Consider the following 20,888-nt stretch of genomic DNA (forward strand, 5'->3'; position numbering starts at 1 on the left):
CATGGAGGGTGTCAGTTTGCTTCATGTATGGATTGGGGGGGTTTAAAGTGGCTAATGATGCAGCTGTGGTCTGGCTTCTGGTTTGTGGTCGTGCCTCATAGTCAGTGTGGCTTTGGGTTTGTTTTTTGCGTGGATGTTTGGTGGTGACATCCTGTGTGGTTTTTGTGAGTGTGGGTCTGGTATCATTTTTTGTGTTAGGGAGTCGTTTGTCAATAAGGGCGGGTTTCCAAATGGCTGGTAGGCGGGAGGTATCATCTCGCTTGTTCATGCTGTGTGGGCGTTTTTCTATCTCGATGGCTTCTCTGATTATTCTGTTATTAAAATGTTCACTTTTGGCAATGGTTCTGGTATTTTTAAAGTCAATTTCATGTCCTGTGGCTTTAAGGTGTTGGACCAGGGAAGATGTTGGTTCCTCTTTTTTGACTGAGTTCTTATGTTCTTCAATGCGTGCACTTATTCTTCTGTTGGTTTGTCCGATGTATGTGGTGGGACAAGTGGTGCATGGGATTTCGTATACTCCTTGATTTTCTAATTCAATTTTATCTTTGGGGTTTCTAAGGATGGTGGGGAGAAAACCCGAACAACCAAAGACCTACATATATATATATATATATATATATATATATATATATATATATATATATATATGTCTTTAATAATTTTGAATATTGGAATCCCAGGTATGGACATTTAAAGTCAATCAGATAAAAATAAATAGCTCTGGGATGTAAGGTAAAAGGTTTTTTTTATTAATTGCTGAGCTTTCGTTAACAACCTGTTAACATCATCACAGCAAAGGGCTAAATGAGAAGGGGGGGAGTATGTGCATAAATTTACATAACAGTTAAACGATTGCAGTGAGGCATGTGCACATAACGTGCTTAAGAAGCTCTTAAAGGCATAAAGCAGTCAGTCTCAAGGCTATTTTCAAAAGTCGCGCTTGTCAGCTGTTCAGCGCGAGGTTCTTAGGGTTTCGTGCTCAGTCTTGTGCCGGCTGGATTCCTTCCGTGAGGTGCAGCTTGGGGGTTCGTCTCGCTCTATCGCGTGCAGGAGCTGAGGGATTGGATCTGTAGGGAGAGAAAGCAGATGCCCACGTGGGGCTTGTGAATGATTTGCCTGTCCTCGCTCCCCCTTTTTAGGAAGCTGTGAAATCGTCTCTGTTAAGGAAGCCAGTTTCTTGGATTGTATAGTTTCTTTGGTGTAGGGTTACTGTGTGTGTGTGTTTCGTTGGGTACGGTTATTTGGAATGTTTGTGTGTGGTCGTTTGTTATGCTTGTTAGTTGTGGGTGGTTTTGTGGTGTTTGGGAATTGGGCTGTAATATTTTGTTCCATTGAATGTGATAAGTCATATTTCATTGCAGGGGGGGTTTGGTCTTGGTCTTAATATTCTGTTGTTACTTAGGTGTTGTGTGTGTATGTTTTGTTGTGTGTGAGTGTCTTGTGAGGTTGCAGGATTTGTGTTTTGGATGTTTGTGTCCTGGATGTTGTGGTCAGGGGGGTTGTTGTTTCTGTGTGTGAGAATATCAGAACATGATGTGTTGGTTGTGTGAGTTGTCATGCTTGTGTTAGAATTATATTCTTTACTTAGGTTTGATGAAAAGGATTGTGTTGTAGAAAGGATATCTATTGTGTTGATAAGTGGGTGGGGTGGTGTTTTGTGTTATTATTGGTTGGGTTGAAGTGTTTAGGTATTTTATGTTTTTGTAAATGTCTTTCTAGGGTTTGGTAAGGAGGTAGTAGGTCTATGTGTCTATTAATAGAATGACAGTCTGAAAACCAAGTTTCTTTTAAAAGATGGCCTCCTTTGGTGAAATCATGAGCAATAACTTCTGCTCCTTTAAAGTTAAAAGTGTGGCCATGCTCAGCTATATGGGTCCAGTCTTCTTACTGCCAAAATATGCTCATGTATTCTGGTTTTAAGTCTTTTTGATGTTTCTCCAATGTAGTTACATTGGCATGTGTTGCAGTTGATCTTGTATACGATGGAGGACAAATCACTGGTTGGTAATGGTTCTTTGGGTCGCATCAACTGGGAACGTAACGTTTGGTTGGGTTTGTGTGCTATGTTGATATTGTATGGGGCAAGGATCCTGGCGGTTGCTTCTGAGACTCCATTGATGTATGAGATTGTTGCCCAAGTTCTATTAATTGGAGCATTGTAGTTTGAGTGTGGTGTCTTATCTTTGCAGCAACATTTAATGAAACTTGGTGGGTAATTATTTTGTTTGCATATGCTGAGAAGATATGCTTTCTCTTTAGATTTTGCTGTTTCTGTGCTGCAGTCGGTCTTGATTCTTTTGAATAAAGTTCTTAAATAGCTGATTTTATGTGATATAGGGTGATTGCTTTGGTAGTGGAGAATTCTATCAGTGTGAGTGGTTTTGCAATAGACGGTTGATAGGTTGCCATTTGGAAGGCGATGGACCAAGACATCCAGGAAGGGTAAGGTGTTGTCCTCCTCTTCTGCTGTAAATTGGATGTCTGGATGGAATGAATTCAGTTTCTGTAAGAACGTGGTGGTATCACATCGCTTGATGACTGCAAAGGTGTCGTCCACGTACCTAACCCTTTAAAAACTGGGTTGATAATCAGCCATGACAACACGTTCTAGATCCTGCAGTACTGCTTCAGCGATGATGCTTGAAATGAGTGACCCCATGGGTGTGCCTTTCACTTGCTCATAAGTTGTGTCTTTGTAAGTAAAATAAGTTTGAAGGCAGAAACCCAGTAATTGTATGTAGTCCTCTGTGCTAGGAGAATTGGGGTGTTGTATTTTTCCTTTTTGCAGAAGGTTTCTAAAAATAGGGATGGCTAGGTTTGGGGGAATGGATGTGAAGAGGAATACTACATCGAATGAGATCATGATTTCATCGCCACTAACCTTTAATGTACGTAATTTCATCAAAAAATCCTCAGAGTATTTTACCGTGGTTAGGGAGTCGCTGATCAGGTGTTTTGAGTTTTAAGCTTAACCACTTTGCTAGGCCATAGGTGGGTGTACCTCTGAAAGACACGATAGGTCTAAGAGGAACTCCTATCTTGTGGATTTTGGGGAGTCCATATATACGTGCCATGGCCGTGTCTCTGGGTCGGATAGATCTGAGGTCTTCGTCTTTTATTCTGTTTTGCCTCTTGAGTCTGTTTAAAGTATTGTTAATTCGGTTGGTGAGTGATGTCATAGGATCCTTGTTGGTGATGCAGTTTTGTCATTAAGTAGATCAAGGATTTTATGGTCATAATCATGTTTATTTAGAATTACTATAGATCTACCTTTATCAGCTGGGAGGATGATGATGGATTTGTCTTTTCTTAGATCCTCTAAAGCTCTGCTTTCAGATTTTGGTAACGTGTGGTATGTTCTGTGGTTGATAAGCAGTCCTGATACTCGTTGTCTGATGGTATTTTTAATGTCTTCACTGCTTTCAATGTGGTGAATGATTGGTTCAAATGAAGCTGCAAAATCAAGGTGTTTGGCATCCTTAAGGTTGGTATAACATCATGTTGTAACAGTGAGGTTTGTTGACTGGTCAAGGTCCTAGATGAAAGGTTGTGTACCAATTTTTCAGGGGCTTCTTTCTTGTTTGAGGTGATTAAGCTTTCAGTTTTTCTTTGAAGTGTCTCTGTTTTGCGATGTCGTGCTCTTTGGGTTGTGTGGTGTATTAAGAAGTTGAGGATGTTGAAATGTTCTAGGGTGAGGATGGATCGGCATTGTTCACGATGGTGCTGGATTCTGGTAGTTTGGGCATCAGTGCGTCTGTGATGGTGATTAATCATGGCACGCATGATGCAGCGTTGGAACTGCCAAACTGCTGCATAACCTTCTGGTGATTTAATTGGAGGCTTCTTGCATAAAGATTTTGGTGGGAGGTTGTTGTGGATGCAGTTATGTAAAAAAGCTAGTTGTTCATAGCTGGTAGTCTTGCGTTTGGATAAACTCTCCCAATATCTGGCTTGTTGTAATACTCCCCGTCCATATGTATCTTTAATAATTTTGAATATTGGAATCCCAGGCATGGACATTTAAAGTCAATCAGATAAAAATAAAGAGCTCTGGGATGTAAGGTAAAAGGCTTTTTTTATTAATTGCTCAGCTCCTGCACGCGATAGAGCGAGACGAACCCCCAAGCTGCACCTCACGGAAGGAATCCAGCCGGCACAAGACTGAGCACGAAGCCCTAAGAACCTCGTGCCGAACAGCTGATAGGCGTGCTGGATCTACGCGCTAAACAGCTGACAAGCGTGACTTTTGAAAATAGCCTTGAGACTGACTGCTTTTTGCCTTTAAGAGCTTCTTAAGCACATTATGTGCACATGCCTTACTGCAACCGTTGTTTAACTGTTATGTAAATTTATGCACATACTCCCCCCCTTCTCATTTAGCCCTTTGCTGTGATGATGTTAACAGGTTGTTAACGAAAGCTCAGCAATTAATAAAAAAACCTTTTACCTTACATCCCAGAGCTCTTTATTTTTATCTGATTGACTTTATATATATATATATATATATATATATATATATATATATATATATATATATATATATATATATATATATATATATAAATGTAAATGTTCATTTGTTCAAAATCTTAAATCTCCGAACATTCTTCACTGATTGCTTTGAAATTTTGACACAACATTGCATTTGAATACACACGTGTTTTTATATCCCTATATTTTATAAATGTCACACCTGTGACAGGTAAAAATATGTTTTTTTGAAAAACAGCACCATCTGTTGGACGTAATCTCTATATCTGCACACACAATGAACAACAAAAAATATTGTATACCCATAAGCATTGTGAAATTAAACATATTACAATGTGTGCTTTCTCTTTTCTTTCTTAAGCCACAGCAATGTGTGGCTGGGTACAGCTAGTGTTTAATAAAATATAAAGAATGTTAAACTAGTTAAAGCAGAAACCAGTGTTTAATCTATCAGGTTTGTGATACAAAAAAGTGCTTATATTAAATGGAAAAAAATTAATATTAAGTAAAAATTAAAACAAGGCACAAACTTATAGCATGATGTTTTTACCCTGCTAATAATTATAATTGAGAATTTTCAGTAATAGTATTTGTATAAGTGGTATGCCAAGTCCATCTAATTGAGGGTTTCAAAAATGATTTTTGGCATAGCAGGATATCAATTATTGCTTGATATGGAGTAAGAAACATCTTTCATGGGAAGAAGCTAAGCAGCTACAACAAGTGAAGTAAATTATAAGCAAAGACATGAGAGGTTGAAGAATATATAGAGAATGATCTATATGGAGTCAATATTGGTGATTTTAAGCTTTTATAAAAATTTAAATATGCCACTTTGATTTAAGACAATGTGATGAAATTGGGATAGCAATGATTGCAGTATAGAATATGTTCTTGTTAAATTTCAGGCAGATTACTTTTTTCCTTTATTTTGTACAAAGCATTCTCATTACATATTTCTTAAGACTATTCTCTAAATCGATTCGGAATGAGTGTCAGAGTTTGATGCTGAACTATAGTATAAGAGATTAAATAAATCAGGCAAGGTCAACTAATGCATTTTACACATCATTGTTGTGTATGTATTCAGTGTAGGACTGCGAGACAATGCATTGGAGCAATGACAAACCTAAATCTCTTTCAATGCCCAAGTGTTCTCCATTTCCCAAAGGATAGGTATCTATTACAGTGTTTCAGGGTATATTTTGTTCATACTTATGAGTGAGTTTATAATCACTCAATGGGAGAATTGTTGTAAAGTCCTTTTCAATTATTTTTTGAAGTATGCATTCCTAAAAGAGAATTTGAATCACAATTAATTTGTTGTGTAACTTGTGACACTGCTGAATAGCTTGATCTCTCAAAGTGACCAATAACATAAAAATATAGTAAAATTGCCCTAGAAAATTAGAAGAAAACATTAAACTGATTCCGGAACTAGGAGAAGAGCATTAGAAAAATCAATGGCTGGCTCACAAGATTATAAATACTTAATTGCAACTTTGAGTGTTGCTGCTGCTTGACCTCTCATTATTACAAAAGCATGTCAGTGTTCAATGTTATGTCCTGTTCATGTTTTTTTCCTATTTCTATTTGCATTTGTCCAAGCTCATTTCTTTGGTATTAATAGAACCAATGTGGTGTTGTAGTTAAGGCATAGGATTGGGAATAGGGAAACCCAGGTTCTCATCATTTTCAACCACTGAGTCTCATAGGGCTACTTACTCTCCATCAGCCCAATTTATCTCAGGGAGTTCTAAGTGTAGCACCTCGAACTCCTGAATGAAAAATGGGATATAAATAGAAATGCTTTTTTATGTTCTAGTTTTCTTTCTCTTCTTTTACTGTGAGAAACTTGGTGAGCAGAAACCAATCTAAGGCAAATTGTGCCCACTCCTGTATGTGGTTATAAAAGCAATAAAAATTATGGCTCTTTACATTGAAAATGTTAAGATGAAATAATTCAGAACTACTGTTTTGATACAGCGTGCTATAGTTGTAATTTTTACCGCCTGTGTTCTAACTTGATATGTACATTCTCTGATGTGTATCAATTTAAATAAATACTTTTGTTCTACTCACTCATCCCTCTTTGTTTTACATTGCAATTACATTGTGGGTAATCATGTCCTTTCCTTGTCCAGAGAGAAATTGCAAAGAGTCAAATCTAGTTCTTCATTACACCACACTTCGCTCTTCTTGCAGTTTTCTTCAGTTTACCACCAGACTGTACTCAAGTCTCCCAATCTGAAACTGTGTTGCTTTAGATTGATCCCATACCAGATCAATCCAGAGACATACAAATAGGAAAGAATAAAAATGGACTTCTGGGGAAAAAATGGCAAACTGAAGAAAACTGCAAGAAAAGCGAAGTGTGGTGTAATGAAGAATTAGACTGACTCTTTCTAACGTCTCTCTGGACAAGGAGAAGACATGATTACCCCACAAATGCTCCAGACAGTTGTTCCCCATGAGATTGCAAGTCAGAGGTCTTCAGTGGGCTTGTTGCTCATGGAGACAAGGGAATGACCATTTTGCTCAAACTGCAGTCAGTGCATTGTACAATATAAAAACAGCTGTATTGATGCTTCAAAAACTTAAAATGAGAGGGAGAAGGTCTTGGTACTTGATCACAGCATGGATGAAAGCCTCCTGCTAAAAAATATTCCAGAAGTAGCATGCCAAACAGGTTTTCTCCTTATATTCCGTATTTAATGCAGCACCCACAACATGATTTTCTTGTAGTGCACGTATATGTGTAAATATGTGTATATTTGATACCAAAAAGACTGTTTATAAGTGCCTCAGCAAAGGAAGCTACATGTAATATAGAAATTGTTTTACGCTTTTCTTCTTCAAATGTATTCATTTTGGAAATATAAAGAAAAACAAAAATCAGAAAATAACATCTAAAAGCATTGTAAAATTAATGAAAAAATTAAAAAGACATTAAAATAAGTTGGACTATTTTATATAAATTTAAAATTTATGTCAATATTAAATAAGCTATTATTTAAGTCAAGTTATTATGAAATAATTTCTAACCCATATGGCTCAAATTATGGATTATAAACCAAGATGAATAAATTGCAATAACTACTTGATGCATGAACATCAAGCAGTACATTTAGAAAATTCTAACAAAATATAATATTATTTTAAAACAAAGAAACTTTGGATTTCCACCCTGAAATAGTCCAACTATAAAATAGTTGGACTATTTTATATAAATTTAAAATTTATGTCAATATTAAATAAGCTATTATTTAAGTCAAGTTATTATGAAATAATTTCTAACCTATATGGCTCAAATTATGGATTATAAATAAAGATGAATAAATTGCAATAACTACTTGATGCATGAACATCAAGCAGTACATTTAGAAAATTCTAATAAAATATAATATTATTTTAAAACAAAGAAACTTTTGGATTTCCACCCTGAAATGTCTATCTTATTTTTCATGTCTATCTTACAATTCAATTATTTTAAATAAATCTTTTATCATTTTTGTTAAATAAATACTCAATATCTCGTCTTTTAATAGTAATATTAAAGCTCTTTTTTGCTGTAAATATTTTTCTTTCATTTCAGGTAGGTTCCATGTCAACATTTGGATCTTGATTTTATTTAAATGAATATCCTGATAATAAACCATACTGTTATATATATTCTGTTATCAATTCTAAAGAATCATTTGAGTAACTATAACATCTGCATATGATTTTAGTTTATGCTCTTGATTTGATAGCCTCTAATTCTCCTTTATATTCCAAGGCATCTTTTCAGCTCTAATCTTGAATAGAATGGAATAACGGAGTTGGAAGGGATCTTGAAGGTCTTCTAGTCCCACCTCCTGCTCAGGCAGGAAACCCTATACCATTTCAGCAAATGGTTGGCCACTCTCTTCTTAAAAACTTCCAGTGTTGGAGCATTCACGACTTCTGGAGGCAGGTTGTTCCACTAATTAATTGTTCTAACTTTCAGGAAATTTCTTCCTATTTCTAGGTTGCTTTTCTCTTTGGTTAGTTTCCATCGCTTCTTGTCTTGCCCTTAGGTGCTTTGGAGAATAGCTTGACTCCTTCTTCTTTGTGGCAACCTCTGAGATATTGGAACACTGCTATCATGTCACCCCCTCATCCTTCTCATTAAACTAGACATACCCAATTCCAGCAGCTGTTCCTTATATGCTTTAGCCTCCAGTCCCCTAATCAACTTTGTTGCTCTTCTCTGCACTCTTTCTAGAGTCTCAACATCTTTTTTACATCGTGGTGAACAAAACGGGATGCAGTATTCCAAGTGTGGCCTTACCAAGGCATTGAAGAGTGGTTTTAACACTTCATGTGATCTTGATTCTATCCCTCTGTTAATGCAGCCTAGCACTGTGTTGGCTTTTTTGGCAGCTGCAGTACACTGCTGGCTCATATTTAGGTGATCATCCACTAGGACTCCCAAGATCCCTCTCACAGTTACTACTATTGAGTGAGGTACCACCTATACTGTACCTGTGCATTTGGTTTTTCTTGCCTAAATGTAGAACCTTGTTCACCACTGAATTTCTTTTTTGTTAGATAGCGCCCAATGTTCAAGTCTGTCAAGATCCTTCTGTATCTTAAGCCTATCTTCTGGCGTGTTGGCTATTCCTGCCAAGCTGGTGTCATCTGCAAATTAGATGAGTTCCCCATCTATCCCCTCATCTAAATCATGGATGAAGATGTTGAAGAGTACTGGGCCTAAAACAGAGCTTTGGGGTACCCCACTGCATACTTCCCTCCATGTAGATGCAGTTCCATTGAGGATTACACATTGAGTGTGGTTGGTCAGCCAGTTTCGAATCCATCTGGTGGTGATGCTATCTAAGCAACATTTTTCTATCTTATCAAGTAGTAGGTTGTGGTCTATTTTATCAAATGCCTTACTGAAGTCCAAGTAAATTATATCCACAGCATTATATCATTATTCTGTTATTTTGTATCTTCTTTGCCAATGATTCTAAAGTAATTAGAAATAAAGAAGAAAGAGGCAACTTTGTATTGTTCCTTTCATTGTCATTGTGATAAAATCTGGGCTGTTTGTTCCTTGTAGATAGTTCGGATCCATGTAAAAAAAAAGCATACCATTGTTTTTTTAAAACTGTGAATATGGTCATTCAAAGTTATTAAAGGCATTTTTTACATCTAAGAAAACCATAGCTATTACTTACTTTTAATGGATTATATATGTATTAACATTTTTGAAAGAAATAGTAACTGATACATATTTAGTAGAATTAAATAAATTTTGTATTTTTAATGCAGTTACTATTATCATTTCCAATTGCTAGCTCTTTTTTTGGCATATCTTTTAATATGTCCTTTTTGTGATTGATTTGTAGTGCAACAATTTTGAATAGTTACATACGTTTCCCATACAAATGCAAATATGTCAATAAGAGGATTGCAGTCAAATAGAACCAAGCTGAATAGTTTTTAAAAATCTGACATATAGGTACAGTATTAATAAAATCATACCAGTTATAATTGCATAATACATTTAACTAAGCTTAACTGAGCTACAGTTTATTATTTCAGTTTTTAGTTCATACCACAGACTGAAATAGCAAGCGACCATACCATCTGGGTTCACACAATATGTAACGCAAAACATGGCTGTTTGGTTTATACTAACATAGGATTAAATTAAATTAATATTTCTTTTTTATATAAATATTTTATTAAGTTTTTATAGTCACAAATCTTTAGTGCTTAATAAACAATATGTTGTCTGGGTTCACATATTTAACATTAATAGAAATACAACTTCCATTTCTACTCTCTATTCCATTTTTCCAGCCATTTATAGAAATTATCCCATGTTTGGAAATATTCTGTATCTTCTTTCCTTTTCATTTTCAGTGTGACCCTATCCATTTCCACACAATCTAAAATTTTCCTGATTATATCTAATTCCGATTATGTTTCTTCATTTTTCCAATACTGTGCAAATGCAATTCTCGCTGCTATTAATACGTGTAATATTAAGAACACACATTTTTTGTCATAGTTCTCTGTAATTATACCTAAAAGAAATAATTCTGGCTTAAAATGTACATGTTTTCTTAACATTTTCTGTGACCACGTGTATTTTTGACCAAATTTTTTTGCTTTAGGGCAGTAGTGGCGAACCTATGGCATGCGTGTCAGAGGTAGCACTCAGAGCCCTCTCTGTGGGCACACACACCATTGCCCCAGCAGAGTTCGCCAGAGTAGCGAGCACGTGGCGTTTGGAAACGACAAGGCAGGGAGTGAGCAAGCGGTGTTGGCACCCTGGGGATGCCATGCTCACCCAGTCTGCCATGACCACTGCAGCCACGCCCACACAGTGGGCCACACCCACCCAACCCGAGGGCACCACAATGCTGATGCAGCCCTGGCACTTTGTGATAAATAAGTGGGTTTTGGATTGCAGTTTGGGCACTCAGTCTCTAAAAGGTTCTCCATCACTGCTTTATGGCATGTCCACCAAAGGTGATAGTATGTGCCTGGCTTTTGCCTACATTTCCAACAATTACTAGACATGTTTTTAAGCATTTTTGCTAATCTTGCAGATGATAAATGCCATCTATAAAACATTTTATATAGATTTTCTTTATAATTAGCTGCCCTTGTTATTTTATAGTTTCTTTCCCACAAGTTTTGCCATTTTTCTAATTCTACATTGTGTCCAAAAAATTTTGCCCAAGTTATTGTTTCTTTAACTTGTTCATCTTCCATCTTCAGGTTTAACAAAAATGTATAGAGTTTCTTAATCAGTTTTTCATCTGATGACAATAGTATCTGGTCAAACACTGTTTGATCTTTATAGAAATCGTATGTTTTAGCATCTTTTTCGTATCTCATTTGCATTTGCAGGTGTGGCCACCATGATAGCTCAATACCCTGTTCTTCCAGTTCTTGTTTAGTTTGTAATTTCTCATCAGTGTTCAAAATGTCTTTGTATGTCACAAGTTTCTCATAGTTAATTAAATTTGGATGCACAAACGCTTCCATTGTCGAGATCCATCCTGGTATTTTCATATAAATTTTCATTTTTATCTTTTCCCATGTCAAAAGCAAGGCATTTCTTATATGATTTTGAAAGTATTTATGGATTTTATTCTTCCCGTACCATAGAAAGGCATGCCATCCAAGTTATAGATCATGTCCTTCTAGGCATAGTAGTCTTTTGTGTCTAAGGGTTATCCACTTTTTTAGCCATGTTTACCACGGTTTCACTTTGGAGCGAGAGGGATTCAGGGAAGAAGGGCTCTGCCTCCCGCATTCAATTTCATCCTGCTGAGGGCCCAAAAAGGGCCTAAAGATGCCCCAAAGAGGCAAGGAAGAAAAAGGGGATCCTCATAGATCACGGGTTGACTGTGGTCAATCTGTTCAATCCGAGGAAGTCCTCTAAACCAGCTGGTGAAAGACTGCTGCAGTTTGGCAGCCAGTCGGAAGCTCCCGAGAGCCAGGGAAAAAAGCATCAACTAGCAAATTTAAGCAATGTGTTTGGAACTGGGTGAGAGTATTTTTTTTTTCCTGCTCTACTTTTTAAAAAAAATCTCCCTGGAAAAAAAGAACCGCAAAGGGCAAAGCTCTCAGAATCAAGAGGGTGGGGGTGGTTCTTGGCGCCCCTCCCCCTAGAAGAATGGTGGCAGTTTAATATCTTCAGGAGGAAAATAGACTGTAAAATCAAATCAGAAATAATTTAAGGTTGTAACATTGAAAAAGTTGGGAGACAAAATATTTTGGAAACTTTATTTGCTTGAAAATCTATCAGACTGAATTCTCGAGAAAAAAGTCCTGGTCGAAAGATAGACTTCTAATGACATCTAATGGCAGAAAGAGGAACACCAAGACTTTTTTTTTCTTTTACTCTGTATAGTTTGAAAATAATGACCTTGGTTTGAAGCCTAAATAAAGATAGTAAGCTAGGCTTTTTGATGTGTGTGAACTTCTCAGCCTTGCAGATTGCAGTTGGAAAAGAAGAGAAGAGGAACTCTTTGGGCTGTTTTTCTGCAGGATGGATTATAAATATAAACTACCTTGAAGCCAGCTGATTTTCCTGGATTTCAAACATTGCTTGAGCTGCAATATCAAGAACTATTCAGAGACAGAACAAACTTGACACTTGGTTATTCTCTTTGAGAGAAGCTCTATGGATTATTAACTTGGAATAGTAAGGCCTTGAGTATTATAAACCCTGAGTGACTGATGATTTTGATTTCTTGGATAACTGCTTGGAGTTTTTGCTGAAGGACAAAAGTGGATTATAATTTTTTTTCTTCCCTTTTTTCCATGGGGAATCTATTGGATTATAGATTTTTATTTTCAAGAACTATTTAGAGACAGAAGAAATAGTGGTGATTGCATTTGGATTATAAATTTTATACAACAGGATTCTTTTTGGCCTACAAATTGGAGCTGACTGATAATGTTGGAATTTTGGCTAATTATTTGGAGTTGGATTGAAGGACATAACTGGACTACAAACTTAAAGGGCATATTGTAATATTGATTATAAGATTGAAGGTTTTGTATAAGATTGATAACTGGGGAATATATTAGAATTGAAGAGATCTGGAGAGTGGGAATAAAAATGAGTGTTTCTAATCTAGCTAAAATTAGCAAAAAACCATACTCAGTGCCATCGTCTACTACCTCCCAGTCCTATGTATCAGAGATCAATCGACACAATGTTACAAGAAAAAACCCACAGCTTCCAGAAGGAAATGCAAATTACATTAGAAGCAATCCAGGAGGCTAGTACTTCACACAAAGAAGACATGAAGAGGAATCATGAAGAGATGAAAGATAACTTTGATAAAATGAAGGAAGAAATCATGACTTGAAATCTCAATTAGAAAACTTTCAACAAAAGATTACAAAGAATGAGCAAAGGGTTAATACTCAATAGCAGTTTTGGAAATGGAAAAGGCATTTCACTTTTTAAGATTTCAGAACATAATGGAAGATAAGGAAGAAAATCTTGCGGACTTGATGACAGAACTACTAGCTGGAGTGCTGGAAACTAGAAAACAGGAAATGGAAGGAGAGATTGATCAAACATTTAGAGTCAATTCAAGCTATGCAAGAAGAAACAAAGTGTCTAAAGAGGTACACGGTAGATTTGTCAAAAAAATCAGTAAGAGATGAGGTATTGAGAAGAGTCAGAGATGACCCACTGCAATACAAGGGAAAAGAAATTGTAGTCTTTAAGCAGATACCTAGAAAGGGACTCACGAAGAGACATCAGTTCTTGACCAAAAAACTAATCAAAAAGGAGTGAATTTTAGATTGCTGATGCCAGACGGTTTCGTATTCAATTGGGACTCCAAAAGACACAGATTGGACTCTGTCTTTAAAGCAATGGAATTTAATGAGAGACACGGGGTTTTCTTGAAGAAGGAAGTTTGGAATTTAATCAGAAAACATAGAAAACATAAATCAAGAAGAAGGGGTAAAGGGAAAAGAACAGAGACTGATAAGAACAACTAGAAGAATAAAAACTAAATATAACTGAAGAAGATGGAGAAGGATAATGGGATTCTTTCAATGAATATAAATGGATTGAACTCTCCCGTAAAAGGGGGAAAAATTATACAACTACAAAAGCTAAAAATGGATATAGTTTGTCTTCAAGAAACACATATTAAAAGACAATATTATAAATTTCTGGACTGTCCGAAAATTGGGGAGCTCTTCTTTTCATCAGCACAACAAAAGAAAAGAGGAGTAGCTTTATATATTAAAGAAACAATGAACCCAAAACAAATTTATGAGATGAAGAAGAAAGAATATTAATGGTGGAGATAATGTTAAATCAAAAACAGACATTGATGGTAGCAATTTATGCACCAAATAACAAACAAGAAGAATTTTATCAAAAACTACATAACAAAATAGTAGAAATGGAATATCAAAATATTTGCTTAGTAGGAGACTTTAATACAGTTGTAGATGGAAAGCTAGATTATAGAAGCAGTATAATAGCGAAAAAAGGTAGGAACATTCTACCACAAGCTTTTTTTAAAATGACAGAAGAAATTTGTATACAGGATATGTGGAGAGAGAAAAACCCAAAGAAATCTCAATACACATTTTACTCAAATAGGCCTAAATCATGGTCTAGAATCGATATGATATGGATATCTGCTGAACTAAGAATGAACATACAAGAGATTGAGACAGAAACTAATGTATGGGCGGATCACAATCTGATAAAGATAACATGGAGAAGAACAAAGAGCCGAGGTGGCGCAGCAGTTAGGGTGCAGTACTGCAGGCCACTTTAGCTGACTGTGTTCAGCAGGTCAGCGGTTCAAATCTCACCGGCTCAAGGTTGACTCAGCCTTCCATCCTTCCGGGGTAGGTAAAATGAGGACCCAGATTGTTGGGGGCAATGTAAATATATATATACGTTGCTTACTGGTGTACACCGCTAAGAGAGTGCTCACACTTAAAGTGGTATATAAGTCTCATAAATAAATAAAATAAATAAATAAATAAATAAACAAAGAAAAAACTAAGATGGACATTGAATCAATCTTTACTGAAAGAGAAAAAATTTATACAAAAAGTAGCAAAGGAAATGAAATTTTTCTTTAAAGAAAATAAGAAAGAAGATAGATACATCACTCCAAAACGTTTGGGATACAAAGCTTATTTTAGAGCCATAACCTACATGGCGAAAAAAAAACAAGAACAAATGAAGCTAAAGGAAGAATTAACAAAATTAGAATTAGAATTACGAAGAGACCCACAAAAGAAGACGCTTAAAAAACAAATGGAGACAATAAAACACAAATTAAACTTAATAGAAGCTGAAGAAATGGCCCAACAAATCAAAAGAGCAAAACAAAACATTTTGAAAATGCTAATAAGCTGGGCAGATGGTTAGCCTATAAATTGAAAAAAGAAAGAGAAAAAACAGATAAATAAATTGCAAGATGTGAGAGGTGATTTACAATACCAAAATGATATAATAAAAAAATTAATTAAAGAATTTATGATAAAGAAGAAATTACCGTATATGCCGGCATATAAGATGACTTCCAGAAGCGCTAAACTCAGCGCCAATGACGGGGGTCATCTTATACGCCGAGTCATCTTATACACCGGAAATACTGGTAGTTTCCGGCATATAAGACGACGTTCTAGGAATGCGGCTTGGCGATAAAGACGGGAGTCGTCTTATACACCGGGTCGCCTAATACTCCGGCATATACGGTACTCAAGAAAAAATAAGGCAATATATAGAAAATGCTAATTTACCAAAATTTCCAGAGAACTTCAAAAACATGTTAAATGAGAAAATAACAATGATGGAGCTGACAGAAGCTATAAAAAGACAAAAAAAAATATGACAAGACACCAAGCCCAAATGGGCTTCCTGCAGAATTTTACAAAGGCCTACAAAATACACTAAGCCCACTAATGCAAGAAATATGTAATGAAGTTTTAGTGGAGACCAAACTACCAAATACATGGATAAAAGCCAATATCACTTTAATACCAAAAAAAGATTCAGATTTGAGTCAGATAAAGAATTATAAACCAATATCTTTATTAAATGCAGATTACAAAATTTTTGCTTCAATAATAGCAGAAAGACTGAAGAGATTTTTGATTGAATTCATACATCCAGATCAAAATGGATTTTTACCAAAGAGACAAATAAAGAATAATTTAAGAATGATCTTAGATACTTGGAATATTACAAAATGCATCCAGGGAAACAAATAGCATTATTTTTTTAGGTGTGCAGAAAGCTTTTGATAATGTCAACTGGCAATTTATAATACAACAATTAAGCTATATGGACTTTGGAGAAAATTTTATAAATATAATTAAAACAATTTACTATAGACAAACGGCCAAAGTAATTGTAAATGGAGACTTTACAGAGAATTTTAATATTAAAAAAGGCACAAGACAAGGGTGTCCACTATTTTCATTATTATTTATTTTAACTCAGGAAGTGCTGAATAGAAATGTTAGACAGGATCCAAAAATTAAAGGTATGGAGCTAAAAGATGAAAAATATAAATTACAAGTATTCGCGGACGATCTGGTATTTATTTTAAAAGATCCCTTGAAGACAAGCCCTAAATTATTGATAAAGATTGAAGAATTTGTAGAAATAGCAGGACTGAAAATAAACAGAGATAAAACTAAAGTGATAGTTAAAAATCTTACAGATAGACAAAAAGTCAACTGTCAGAAAGAACAGATCTCCAGATAGTAAGAAAGTTAACAGCAAGGTGTCAACATTAAAAGAAGATAATTATCTTAAACTATTAAAACAAATAAAATTAGATTTGGAAAGATGGAAAAAATTACAATTATCAATCCTGGGAAGAATAGCGATGGTGAAAATGAATATTTTACCAAAACTACTTTTGCTATTCCAAACAATACCTACAAAATTAGAGAATTTTTTTTATGAGTTAAATGCACTGATTCTGAAATTCATCTGGCAAAGCCAGAATAAGACTGAAATTACTGCAAGAAGCAAAAGAAAACAGAGAATTTGGGCTACCAGACTGGGTTCTATACTACCAAGCAGCTGGATTAGCATGGATTAAATTAATATTTCTTTACCAGACCAAAAATGAAACTGGAACACAATAATATCTGCAAAATAATTATAATACGTATAATTTCCTGCTTGGGATAGACCTATTTATGTTATTTTCCTATGTTTTTGGGTTCAACATTAGAAAAAATAAACAAAATTGGTTAACACACGGCATAACAGAACCAGATTGCAATCTAATCTGTCTAGATTGGAAGATTGGGTTGAATGGAACATGATGCTGTTCCATGGGAACAAATGTAAGTTATTACATTTAGAGGAAAAAAGCAAGGTGCACATACACAAAGAAAAATGGCACAGAAGCACTAAATTGGAGAAGGACTTGTATTCACTGATAAGAAGCTGAGCATGAGCCATGAGAGACATAATATCTGTATTCAGGTGTATTAAAGAGATAAGAAAAACAGGAACTATTTGCCACTGCCACAGAAACTAGGACCAGAAATAATGGATAAAAATTGCATAATTTATAAATATATAAGGAAAGATTTCTTGATGGTAAGATGTATACAGCAATGGAACAGTCTACCTATGGAGGTGTTTAAGAAAAAGCTGGACAGCTTTATTTTAATGATAATTTACTTATTTTTTCCTGCATAATATAGAGGGTTGGATTAAATGATCCTTGGGGTCACTTTATGATTCAAACACTAAGTTTATCCCAGGCTATAAATATTATGCAATGGTGGGTATCTATAAATTAAAATTGTTTCAGCTCTTAGTAGTTGAAATCAATTAATCAATAACTAATAATTCAATAAGCTATTTTTTTCTGTTGGTCTTTTCTTATTATAGCCTTTCTGCTAAAGCTATATGCTCACTAAAAACACCTAAACATAGCTATGTATTAGAACTCCTTTTTAAAAAATTCTCAATAGAATATTCTTGGAAGATAACTACATGTTTGTATAGTGGATCTTATAAGAATATATGCAGACTTAGTATTTGTGCAGTATCATCCAGTGATGCATCCCGGGCTTTCCCCCCATTTTCCCCCATATTATCTGCCGTGGAGGCTGTCACTCTCCAGTGGCAAATTTAAATTTCTAACATAAAATTCTGTTGAAAATAGATTAGAAGAATTGTAATTTAACATTCAGGGTTCCTTGCTGAAAAAAAACACTGCAGACAGTTAAGTACTCTAAATAAGAATCAAATCAATATTTTAATTTTAAAAAGGATAATTACAATAATATATAATACATAAAAAGAAAAAAAATGAGTTTTGAAGACAGTGAACAAAGTTAAAGCAGATAAAAATTACTCATATTCAATCACCTATGAATGTGTAAAAAAACTAGACACAATCCTGTCCTTACAAGGGTACTGGGCCCATATTGAGATTATTTGTGTAGGATTACTTAAAGCATTATTTCTTCTCCTGCTTAAACAGACAGGTTGCAAAGAGCAGAACACATTTCTATTGGCATTCAGTCATTACTTGGGTATGTGTTTTTTGTACTGCATGTTCTCTAGTACTGGGTTGTGCCCAACTAATGGTTCTGAAAAGTAAGCAAGAATTCAAAGTGCAGGTGCTCCATTTATCATTCAACACATTCTGTTAATTATAAATAAAGTGACGGTTTCATTCATTGAAATTGTCAAACATTTGATTACATTTTCTTGCAGCTATTTTACAGGTTACATTCTTGCTAATAACTTTTAATGAAGGATTATGCAATTCGGTTATGAATTTGTCATCTACAGTACACTAAGTTTATGATGTTTAGGATTAAAGTATCAATAAAACAGAATTATCTACAGAATTTTTAAAAAGTCTCATTTTTTTAAAAAGGGGTACCATTACCTGTTTAGGTCAGGATGTTGACAGGTATCAAGAAAGGTTCCTGGCAGTATCCCCGAAGAATGTTTTAAAAAGTATTAAAAAATAACAAGACTTCTTAAAAAAAATATTTCAAGAGACACCTAATCACGTATGCTGCAGAGTTTACTTTTCAAGTTGACAGCATCTCTTTCTATTTTTTTCTGAATCTATTTTTGTACAGGCACAACAGCTGCAGTGCAGAAACGGAGTTCCTGTCCAATTTCCCCTTAATTAGTTGAGAGAGAAGCAGCTCTGTATGCACAAAAGCTATACTAATAGAGTGCTACTTCTGCCAAATTATAAAGAAAATGTTATAAAGGAACTCTACAAATACACTGCAGCATATTCTGTATTTGCACTATTCTAAATTATTAAGGTTCCTTCCTTATTAAGACATTTCAGATCTGTCTATCAAACATACACATATAGTGTTCATTAAATTAGAACTGAACAAATTTTCACTATTTATCCAGGGATAGCAAGACTAACAATACATATACCAATGACAATGATTTCCCTTCAACTGACTCAGACGAGCATTTTAATGATATTTCCCATTATACAAAAAAATAATAATAATTCAAAATAAAATAGATGTACTGTACATCCTAATATGTTTACATAAACAATTACTAATAAATTTTGTGAACACCAGGACCTGTGTAGGCTATAATAAATATTTCAAAAACCTAAAAGAATTTTAAAAAACTCTACTTATCCAGTCCATTTAGCCCAGGTGTGTCAAACTGCCGGCCTGCGGGGTGGAGGCATCATCCGGAAGCCGCGCCCACCCCATTGCCGGTAATGGCAAAACCATCCTGATACGTTGCACGACATCACATGATGTCGTGGGTTTGACATGTCTGATTTAGCCTGACATAGCAGAGATTTCATAATCACTTGCTGATATTATGGGTTTTCCCATCATTCGCACATTCTTAGCATTAGTAATTCTTGCCATCATACACACTGGTTTATCAAAGTACCGCACAAGTGCTGGTTCAGTCAACAGGGAAGCCAAAAACTGCTCAAAGGTGATAGCCCAGTCTCTGTCAATACTACTATTCCTTCTTGGCAAAGAAGCTGGGTTGCTGTTTCGTACCAAAACAGTGTCTTCACTGATGTCTTCACAGTGCAGCTTTTCCTCCTCATGAGAACCTGTGCTCAGGACAGAATACGAAGACATGGAGCTGTCATCTTTAGTATCATCATCAGAAATCAACATGGAAGAACCAGCTCCATTATCCCTAGGAGAAGAATCTTCCAGTTTAACATCCTCCATCTGTGAACTGTCACCACAAATATTCTCCTCTTCATCAAGAAAACCATTTTGAAAATGATCGTGTTGGTCAAGACGGTACTGCTGGCTCCCTTTCTTCTGAATCAGCACATTTGGAATGGTCTTACTGCTATTCTCAACGTCGTTAATCGATTGGACACTAAATAGCTTACCAACTTCGCCAATCTCTAGAAGCAAACTTGTCACAGCTGCAGTTGCATGATAAAGATCCTGCTCATTGGGGTCTTCACTGAACATATTATACATGGTCTTACATAGTTCGATAAATTGCTCCTAGATGTAAAAGATAAATATAATGCTTTGTTGCTGTTCATCCTGTTCAAATCCAATGGTTAGATGGGGCTCTTAGCTGTTTTTCCTCCAACAGACTAATTAGACAACACTTGTCTAGTTTCAATAATGACATTATCAAGTGTTCCCAGACTATTTGCTGGGGCCCAAGAGAAATACCTCCATAGTGAAAACATATTATGTCTGTAAGAGATTATTTTTTTACACATACACATGTGTGCTTTTGATGAATGCTTGTTTCTAGGTAATATTTAATTAACAATAACCAATGCAATCTTGCACAATAAGTAGTTTAAAAAAGATTTTTAGCAGTATCTAGCATGCAATCCAATTCAAGCACACTATTCCTGGGCACATGATAGGAATAC

The 20,888-nt window shown here is 35.3% G+C and overlaps 1 protein-coding gene across 3 annotated transcripts in view; it reads right to left on the bottom strand.

The window, feature by feature from the left end:
• Positions 1-838: 838 nt before the first annotated feature.
• Positions 839-20,888, bottom strand: part of TBC1D9 (TBC1 domain family member 9) — a 68,182-nt gene continuing 48,132 nt past the window's right edge. For 2 of the 3 annotated variants that reach the window (XM_039338926.1, XM_039338925.1), the window contains exon 21: positions 18,242-20,502. In XM_039338926.1, coding sequence (XP_039194860.1) covers positions 19,798-20,502 — 705 coding nt within the window. In that variant the 3' untranslated portion in view covers positions 18,242-19,797. Of the gene's footprint in view, positions 1,068-18,241; positions 20,503-20,888 lie in introns of those variants that run through there. The other variant, XM_039338927.1, reaches the window with a different exon arrangement.

Source organism: Crotalus tigris, unplaced genomic scaffold (genome assembly GCF_016545835.1).
Source record: "Crotalus tigris isolate CLP2741 ecotype Arizona unplaced genomic scaffold, ASM1654583v1 scf7180000017725.2566008, whole genome shotgun sequence".
Taxonomy (NCBI): Eukaryota; Metazoa; Chordata; class Lepidosauria; order Squamata; family Viperidae; genus Crotalus; species Crotalus tigris.